This window comes from Mercenaria mercenaria, chromosome 16 (genome assembly GCF_021730395.1).
Source record: "Mercenaria mercenaria strain notata chromosome 16, MADL_Memer_1, whole genome shotgun sequence".
Classification (NCBI taxonomy): Eukaryota; Metazoa; Mollusca; class Bivalvia; order Venerida; family Veneridae; genus Mercenaria; species Mercenaria mercenaria.
In genome coordinates this window covers 59,750,001-59,760,734 of record NC_069376.1, presented here as the reverse complement: position 1 = coordinate 59,760,734, position 10,734 = coordinate 59,750,001, and the positions used below count along the sequence as shown (strand labels likewise).

Genomic DNA, 10,734 nt, shown 5'->3' with positions numbered 1-10,734 from the left:
TACAACACACCAGTGATAAAATATATAAATTTTACACTGCGCAGCTATTATCATTATATTATTATTAATTAAATCGATCCTTTGAAAACATAGATAGCTGTACAAGGCAAAATATTGATAACACATTTGTGACTGCTTAAACAGTAGAGGAAAAAAGATATTCTATCAGACCACATAAAACAATTCACGAAACTATAACAAGAAAACAAAAACACCCCCGAATAAGCCTTGTAAATAATATCATCCAGGTATGTATGAGCGGCTGCGATCTTTAGATATAGCTTTGTTGGACTTTTTTCCTTGTTTTTTTTTTTAATGTTAAAAGAACAACAACATTGAAAGACATTCTTTCCTTGTCAATGTTGGCCATTTTGGTATAGCTGTACGTGTTTTAAAGCAAACGTATGTTGAAAATGCTGTTGTATCGAATATCCCCTGTAACGTATATTTCAAAAGACATTAAAGCAGGACATTTCATTTAGAGGATCAATACGTAAAGATCCAGTCCCTCCAGTTAATCTGTTTAGCTTACAGTGTTCCATATATTATTGTGATTTTGATTAATGACAAAGGATGTTTATATAAGCATTAATAAGCGTAAAGGTACCGAACATAACGTATTTTATGAAAAACCTTTATTTCAAAGGTGGCTAGATTGTATAGAATATGGAATTTCAGTCAACATCACAGATAACCATATGTTTCAAAACGCTTCATACGAAATCAATATATATAATAATGAGATAAACAGGGCCTTTTTACATATCCTTTATCAAATTACGTAAATCATAGCTTCTCTCTCACGGTGTACAAGCTGTTTTGTACATTAGGAACTGTTACAATGCAAAAACAGAGGATCACATGACGGTATTCTAGGCCAGGTGCTCAATAATCTTATAGTAGTTCCAATACGCGAAATTTACCTAATTATATACATTTAAGGTAGATAATCTGAGTTTTCGTTAGGAATAAAAACAATAACAATGTCAATACACCGCAGGATTTTATGCAAGGTGCAGATATTGTGTTATGAAATTAGATATAAAAATAACTTCAGTGATATTACAATGTGTTATGGATAACATTTCCACGTATGGAGTACGACGGGGGGGGGGGGGGGGGGGGGGGGGGGGTAATTGGTTTATTAAAAGTATTCGAAAGCTATAAAAAAATCAATTTTCATATAACTTAAGCTTTCGGAATGTAAGACATTTATTAAGAGTAATCACAAAAACAATATAGCACGTGCTAATTAATTTGAACTGCAAGAATGAAAATGTTACAAAGAAATTGTAAACCGCCTTTTTTATGGAATGTTATCCAATTTTATACCTTCAAAATTGTCCTTATCAGATAACTTTGAAAAGTATTCATATCATTATGTAAGGAAAACTTTTTTCCAGTTTTAAACACTAATATTATATTACCCATTTTATAAGTAATTCATTTCTCGGTTTGAACGTTGTTGTATTACTCGTATCTCAAGAAAATCTACATTTAGCTAAACTTTGTTGTCGCACTCATTTCGGTTGTATTATTAATTTCGCAAGGAAACCTATTTCTGGTTTTGACCACTGTTGTACAAATAATTTCGCAAAGAAAACTATTTCTGGTTTTGAACACTGTTGTATCACTCATTTAGTAGAGAAAACTATTGCTTGGTTTGAACACTAATATAATTTTATTAATTAAAAACTGTTTCTGGGTTTTAAGTACTACTTATTTTGTAAGAAAACTGTTTCTGGGTTTTAACACTACTGTAACTTAAATGCTGATTACAGATGTGGTTGATACCTTATACGCTGAAGGCGTATCTCTGTCGATGTCCCCGATTTCCGACGGATGCTCCTTGGCAAGTGGCTGTTGAAGATGGAAGGAGAGTACCGTTTCTGTAAGTAAGATTTAAAAAATACCAATTACATAGAGTAAAATCCCTATGTTTCACTGATTTTTGAAACAAAAAAATGCAATTACTCCCTTTTAGTATGAAAGTATTTCAAAAACTGAATATTTCTTTTATTTCACTTATATTTTCATTTGATGAATATCGGGATATTTCAACCACCGGAACCAAATGACTTATGTAGCTTCTGAATTACGTTTTGCAACGCTTTCAATGAAAATGTAACTTGCATTTAGTACTGTATAATAATAATATGAGCCGCGCCATGAGAAAACCAACATAGTGGCTTTGCGACCAGCATGGATCAAGACCAGCTTGCGCATCCGCGCAGTCTGGTCAGGATCCATGTTGTTCGCTTTCAAACCTTATTGCAATTAGAGAAACCGTTAGCGGGCAGCATGGATCCTGACCAGACTGCGCGGATGCGCAGGCTGGTCTGGATTCATGCTGGTCTCAAAGCCATTATGTTGGTTTTCTCATGGCGCGGCTCATATTGTAAATGAGCAGATGTTAAAGTTTTGAAAAATACCGTTACTTGACCAAAATCAATTTAACCACCTTTCAATGCGTTTGAAGAGAACAATGCTTGAAAAACACTTTATAAACTATTCAAAACAGAAACAGTAGATAGTAAAATTAATTTGTAACTATTCTGTTCGTCTTCCAACCGTTAAATAATCAATATTATTTCTTGAACAGCAGCTTGGAAAATGAATGTTAAGAGTATTATGTCTGGGTAATTGCCATTATTTTTGCTTTAAACAAGATTGAGAAGTTTTAAATTAAACGACGGTCTGATAACGATACATATCCTATCTCTTGCAACAATCTTCCGATCGAGACAGACTTAATTATTCCAGTAACTAGCCTTTCAGCTTCGTACTGTCATTGTCAGTATTTTCCTTTTCGTATAAGATTTAGCTATTCCATATTACATTCATATATTCCAATAAATGGCATGTATGTACATGTATGTGAAATGTAAATTTGGTTTAGATATTTCGCTTTTAATTTGATTAAATTAAATTTGAATTCCTAACAACATATTTGAAGCATATTTTATTAAGATGTTTGTGGCGTTGAGTAAAACTAACTGGACATATCGAAATACAAAGTATGCTTGGGATGCTTGAAATTATGTGTCAGAGAACAGAAAAGTTCTTATATCTTAGGTTAGGATTAAACGTTACTTGCCACAGGTTTTAATTACGAGTTAGATTTAATTCTGTAAAGTTTGTGGATCCTGGATTAAAGGTAATGAACTATGAACATTAAAAACATGTAAAACATCCAAGATATCTAGTTATATCGCTTACATTACCGTTACTTTTCCAGCGCAACTTATTTTGAAATTGGTCTATAGTCAGAGACCTTTTTTGTGCAGTGGCAATACAAAAGCTGTTTTCCAACAATATAGATAAGAATATTAAAAAGATAGAACGATTAAAATGACGCATATTGGTTTTAAAAAACTTGAAGATATGGCGTTAATCATAGGGTGAATTAATTCGTCTGTTTTTTTTCGAAAATTGAGCTGTATATCAATTATTTCCTGTTCGTTTATTATTTGTTTTAAAGACATACCACGACCTAGTGACCTACTTTTTTCACCCACAAACACTTCATGAAAATCATTCTTAAAATACAGGTAATATAAAGCTATACTACAAGTTTTCAGGTGGACAATTTAGGCCTTTCCTGAATAAATGTGTTTTGACAACTTGAACTGCAAACTTATTCAGTCAATCTCTTTTCAGTATAGTTTCAAAAATATTGATGAATAACTATCTTACACTGTAGAAACAAAATGTGATTGAAATTTAACTAAATACACTGATTTATGTACATATTGCTACATTTATTCAACAACATGTTACGACATTACACACATTGTCTTGACCTAATATATGTCACTGTCAATTAAATAGATACTTGTTATTTCTAATTATCTTCATGCAAAGCATGTATAATTACCATCATGGAGATACAAAAGAATACAATTATTTTGTGGTGCATCTTTAAATCAAAATACAAATACATGGAATTTATATAGCGCAAAAATTATGAAATATTATATTGCGCTTTACAATTACATAACGCATATTTAAAACATATACATTCAAAATATGAACAGGATCCTAGAACTTAGATTTAGACATATATAAATACTAATTTATACCATTACTGATATTTTGTATTTTAACAAGAGTACACTCATTGTTCATGAAACTGACTAAACAAATGTGTTTTCAGTTTTGATCTAAAGCTGACTCCAGACTGAATGTCTTACAGATAGCTAGGTAGATCGTTCCACCATTTGAGACCAACGACGGTCATAGATCTGTCTGCTAACTTTGTTCGCCGTCTAGGGATGTTAAAGTTAGTGTCACTTTATGAGCGTAGTCTGTACAGTTGTCGAGTAGGTACAAACATTTCCCTTAGATATACTGGAGCTGTACCATTGATGACACGGAATACTATCACTAGACTTTGAACATGACTCTATCCTTAACTGGAAGCCAGTGTAATTCTTTCAGAAGTTCAGCACTTGGTTGTTCATAGGAAGCATTCATGACTACTCTAGCGGCATGATTTTGAACTCGCCGTAGTTTGTTGATTTGGTAGGCTGGAATTTCGGTAAATAAACTGTTGCAAAAGTCAATGTGGGAATGAACTAATGATTCAGTTGACTTTTATGTGAGATGTTTCCGTATAGCTCTAAGGTTTCGTAACTGCACATGAGCTATCTGACACTTTTTCTGGATGTGATGGTCAAAGTTGAGTGTATTGGTTATGGTTACACCCAGGTCTCTGACATGATCGATGCATTTTACGTCACACCCACCAACATTTACCCTTGTAATGTTCAATTTATCTAATTGTTGTCTGATTCCATTTATAATTATTTCAATTTTACACTGATTCATTTTCAGTTTGAAGGTTGTCATCCATTCTATAATTTCATTGGTACAACTGTCAAGTTGTTGAAGAACAGTTGTCTCATTTTGAGAATTTCCCGCTTGAATTTTTAACGCAATCTTGTGGTCATCTGCGTATCCATAGAGATCGGCTGGATATTTCTGCACAACTCGGTTGAGAGCCGATATATACTGGGTAAAGATCACCGGTCCGGCACAAGAACCCGCAGGGACACCAAACTTCAGTGGCTCCGTGTCAGATGCTGACTGTTCAACTAAGACTGTCATTGTTTTGTCCGTGAGATAAGATTCTATCCTTTTAAGGGGAGTGCTATGTATACCAAATTCAATTTTAAGGATTTGAATCAGTACCGGGATATCGATGGTATCGAATGCTGCACTCAAGTCGATCATGACCACGATTGTTACTTGATTTTTATCTATGGTTTCCAAAAGATCGTTATACATTTTGACCATTGCTGTTTCAGCCCCGTGATATTTTCTATAGGCACATTTGTAAGCTGAGAGGAGATTGTTAGCTTCAATATGCTTATTGATTTGGTTTAGTGCAGCTTTATCAAGAATTTTGGAGAGAACTGTTAAATTTGACACCGGGCGATAGTTTTGCAGTTCAAGTGGGAGACCTTTCTTCTTCAACAAAGGTTTTATCACAGCACTTTTCCAATCCTCAGGGGACACACCAGACAGCAGTAGATTCGAGTATGAAGAATTACCATTGCTGGGTGTTTCAGTTGGCATATTGTCAAGATCATTTCTCAACTTGATTATTTTATCGGCAAAGTATCGTAGGAAGTCATTTGCCAAAACTACTGCACTTGTGTGTAAGTTGAGTGGATTGTCCTTCGATCTTCTAAGTAAATTTGATGTAACACAGCATTATAGCTTTTTGATGTGTCATTCTGCTTCTCCAATCTTGTTCTGGTAGAACTCATCCTTGGCCCTAGAAAGTTCAGCACTATATATGTTTCTTACACTACTATAGACTTTCTTTGACAGATCAGATTTGTCATTCATAGAGATTTTCTCTGTTGATCGTTTGTACTGTTGCAGCTGTTTTAGGTATCCTGAGTACCAATGAACTGTCGGTCTACAGAGAATAGTTCTTTCCTTTAGAGGGGCATGTTTCTGAACAATGTTCAATGTGATTCTTGTGAATTCAGACACAAAATCATTGAGGACATTTGATGAGTTCACTACAATGTTGTTTAATTGTCCGAATTCTGCTTGTGTTATGTCACTTGATACAGATTTCTAATTGCGAGATTTGATTTTTTTCCTGATCAAGGGAGGACGACACTGTTCAGTGTTACAACTAACAAAGCAGTGGTCAGAGATGTAATAGTATGACAAAGGTTCAGAGACATTCACACGTTTGTCCTCTAGCTTTGTGATCATCAGGTCAAGCAAGAGTATGACCACTAGAATGAGTTGGAGCATTGACATGTTGAACAAGTCCCAAAGATTTCAAACACTGCCGGAATTGTTTGGTGTAGCAATCTGACTTATTATCCATATGGATGTTGAAGTCACCTAACAGCACTAGAGACTCAGATGTGGTCGTTATTTGTACAAAAATCTCAGTGATTTGTGTCATGAACATAGCCTGAGTCACTGGGTGTCTCTCCAAATACGGCGGTCTATATATGCCAAAGATGTAGCGGATGAAAGATTTACAACATATTTTCCATTAAGCACAATCAAAGGACTGACAGGTTTTTGCTGGTCATGTCGACACATTAAGATTGTTTCTTTATAATAGAAAAGTCCTCCACCTTTACGGTTGGGTCTCGAGACATCATCAAAGCAGTAACAATCCTAAAACAATTCTCCCCTGACAACGCCATCACCATCCGGCTGTAGCCAAGTTTCAGTAATCACACAGAGGTCTATACCCTCCTCCAATATGTGCTGATGAAGGTCGGCCGACTTTCCTCGCACAGACCTTATGTTCACAGTTGAAAGGTTTAATTGTTTCTTTCTGTAGCTTTATAAGATGATGATTAGTTTATTTGTGATCAATGGAGAACTTTCTTGTTGCATTAAATAACGTATGATCTAGTTTAATTTGGTCAAATTTGCAAGGAAAATTCAGCTTAAACTTTATCCTAGTACTTATGTTATATCAGTAAAAAATGCGAGCGTAGAAAATTAGAACGGAAATGAACAATATTACTTAAGGCGGCTTCAAACCTTAGTTGTAGCCTTTAACGTACATTAAAGAAATTTGGTCTCAATGTAGATTGAAGAATTTATTTTTCGAAAATGCATATATATATTGCACAGTTCCTGTCTAATATGATAACTGCAGATATTGAAGAAAAGATAATATCTTTGGTCAAGAAATCAAAGGATAATGATCACTCAAATAAGTACCTTTACTGTATATAAAAATATGTTCATTTTCTTAGAATTATAAAAGCAGTTAAGCGGAAAATTTTCCATGCTATTTGCAGTGAAATCAATTTTGACTAAAGTGGTTTAACAAATATGGGACCAGCAAACTGTAATTTATAGTGAATGGTTTAAAATGACATTTAGACATAAATTTAACTATTTATTCATAAATGATTGGTACTCTCTAATTGAAAACTCCAGCAATAGCACCTTTTTTAGAATATTTAAAACTTATTTTGGCATAGAAAAGTACTTAAGCAACACCCCGAAGTCATTATTGCGATTTATAATAAAAATGCCGCACGCGGAATCAAAGATTACCTGTCAAAAATGGAAATTGGACAAGGATACCAATAAACCTTAGGACATGTAACACCTGTGAAAATAAGTTAGGGGACGAGTATATCTGTTTGACTGTAATCTTTTTTCAAATGATAAAAATAATCATTAAACCATACCACTTAAAACATGCAAATGTATATAAATTAGAGTAACTTGTGAATACCAGTAACAGAAAAGAATATTTCAATTTGTGCAAGTTCGTTACAATTAAGATAGCTTATATTTTATATCTAGCCTATAAATAATGTTTATTTAATGAAAATAATTACGATTATTGCTATATTAAAACAGTTTTTGACGGGCAAGCTATTCAGAACGTGTTCTATGTTTTACGTTAGCTATTAAGAGCGGGTAAAATATGTTAGTTTTATCATATGATTTAAGTTTTATTGGAATCAAATTTGAGCATTAAGTAATTTCCAGCATAGTTTCTGTTGGAGATTTTTGTCACGCTAAATATTGACAAAATTCTTGCCTGTTTTAACGTAATATAATATTCTTCTTAAAATTATCTTCCAGACTGTGTGTTGTACTGACTTTACTTGGTTTGACGTGTATATTTTTTGCGATGTCATCGGGTACTACGAGTACTGTAATCGCCGACTTTCCGATTGAAACCAGCCGTACACAAATAGGTCTATACCTGCATAATCATTCGCTATTCCCACAGGAACTTGACCAGGATAAAGCAATAAATGATACAAATTCAGAAAGAAGAGAAAGTAATCACGATCAAAACTGCATCAAAAAGAAGTTCGACATTAGTTTTCTGAAAGTTCACAAAGCCGGAAGTACAACTCTTATGAAAATATTTCTACGCTTTGCTATTGAAAATAAGCTGAATATAGTTCTCCCTCGAAGATCAAAAGGCTATGGTTTTAACTATTTAGGATATGGACAGACGTTAGCTAGAGAGAAAATAGTTCCACTTCCGGCAAACGAGTCATACAATATACTTTGTAATCATGTGGTTTATAACAGAGAAGCATTTCGTTCCATAATGACTGAAGACACAGTTTATGTTGGCATAATTCGAGAACCAGTCAGTTATTTTAAGTCTGCAGCTTCATATTATGGTTTCTACAAGCACTTACAGAATCTGTATGAAGGCAAAATCCCACAAGAAAGGATTGTTGGTGAATTTTTGAAAAAAACTTTAGAGTTTTTGAAAAACAATTCACACACAGAACAACTAATATATTATGTTAACAATAAAATGTCTTTTGACTTTGGAATTCCAAATCAGAAGTTCCACGATAATGTTTTTGTTGAAGAGTATATCAAAGAATTGGACCGAGACTTTTCACTAGTGTTGATACTAGAACATTTTCAAGAATCTTTAGTTCTAATGAAACGGATATTATGCTGGAACACGAAAGATATTTTGTATGTACCATTAAATGCTATGGAAATCGAGCCATCCTTTGATTTAAATGGTGAAGACATAGATAACCTCAGGAAATGGAATAGTGCCGATTTTAAATTGTATAATTATTTCTACAAAGTGTTTATTGCAAAGATTGCGTCTTATGGCGAAGACTTGAAAGAAGAGGTAGAAAACTTTAAATCAATACAAGAAAATGTAAAAAATTTTTGTAACAAAATATTAGGGTATCATGACACTTCGTCTTTTGTAACATTCCCAAATACGAAATGGGGAGATGGTTTCATGGTGACATTGAAGGATTGTAAACTGATGATGGAACCCGAATCAACGAAGCTGGAAATGTTGATAGAAAATGCATGGACAAGATATAACGCCTCAAAAGCAAATACATAATTTGAAACAGTAAAGTGACTACTAAATTGTAGATCTACTGGTAGACCCTAAAGCTTTTTTGTCGAAAAGTTATTTTCAATTATTTGAGAAACTAATATAAGTTTTTGTATCATTCTAAAGGACTTTACTTGTGGTGCTAAGAACTCTACAAATTTTAAAGATATTTTAACAAGTCTTACCAAAAAATATTTTACATGTAAAGATCTCAATTTTTATATCACGTATAAGACGAATATGTTGCTTTATACTTTTTTTATACATGTACATTTATCTTAAATATTTCAAAACCGGCTAATATCTGTTGAAAAAATTCAAAACCCTAATTACCAAACGCTAGTGAGTTCTTTAAATTGGTTATATATTATACTTAACTTTGTAAAACATGAATGAAAACCATATTATATAAACAGTGAATGAAATACAAGGTTCAGATGCAACAAATGCTTCTTCTATAATATTTAATATCGAAAATCTACTTGTACTGCAAATCAAGATATTGATATTCAGAATATTAAATTGTTTGCACGAAGAGTCATTGTGTCTCCCGGCATATAACTTTGCTTCTCTGATTCCCGATAATTTTGTCAACGTGTTTTGTGACATCTTAGTTCCATATTTAATGTATGCTTGATAGTTCTTCATTCTTCCCTTTCAGTTTCTTACTATTGTTTTAAGACATTTTTCTTGCTCATATTGGGTAGGAAGATTTCTTCAGTTTTACACCTTTAAACGAATGTTTTATGTATGTATTATTATTCATAATTACTACTACACAGTATACTTTTTGACTGTAACCATGTGAGCATTTAACTTGTTTTTAAATGGATAATGTCATTCTTATATATATATAGTTCGACTTAAATAAACAGATGCTACTAATACTACTTCTACTACTACTGCTTCTGCTGTTGCTGCTGCTGCTTCTGATGCTGCTACTAATACTACTTCTATATCATTCCCGCCCATTTAGTCCAAAAGAGAGAGCGCGTCGTGTGATCTTCAGTTCAGTCACTTGGCTCGGTGTATGTTTTCCGTGACGGTTTCATAAAACACATTGTACTCGAAGGCATTTCGCCCTCCACCTCTGATTCATGTGGAAATGTTGGCAGTTACTTGCGGAGAACAGGTTAGTATTACACACAAAAAACCCCAAAAAACACGAAAGTCATAAAATCCATTATATTCAAGAGACAAAACGGCATTAGGTTTATTTTGTATCATCATACAATATGTCATTATGGTGTTCACCAGCTTGATGTAGAACTAAAATAGCACATTTCATGTGAAGATGGAAATCTTTTGTCTTAGCAAGATACTTACTGGTATTACATTTTATTATCGGCTTGTTAAAAAGTTTACTAGCATAAGTAAGCAGA

The 10,734-nt window shown here is 33.4% G+C and overlaps 1 protein-coding gene across 2 annotated transcripts; it reads left to right on the top strand.

Annotated features, from left to right (window-relative positions):
* The first annotated feature begins 836 nt into the window (after positions 1-836).
* LOC128549745 (galactosylceramide sulfotransferase-like) lies at positions 837-10,231 on the top strand. 2 transcript variants are annotated; one of them, XM_053527202.1, is made up of 3 exons: positions 837-942; positions 1,782-1,891; positions 8,098-10,231. In XM_053527202.1, the coding sequence occupies exons 2-3, from the start codon at positions 1,782-1,784 to the stop codon at positions 9,356-9,358; spliced, it is 1,371 nt and encodes a 456-aa protein (XP_053383177.1). In that variant the 5' UTR covers positions 837-942; the 3' UTR covers positions 9,359-10,231. The 2 variants fall into 2 exon arrangements, with proteins under 2 accessions (XP_053383177.1, XP_053383176.1); XM_053527201.1 differs by having other exon boundaries at positions 879-1,013.
* Positions 10,232-10,734: the final 503 nt, after the last annotated feature.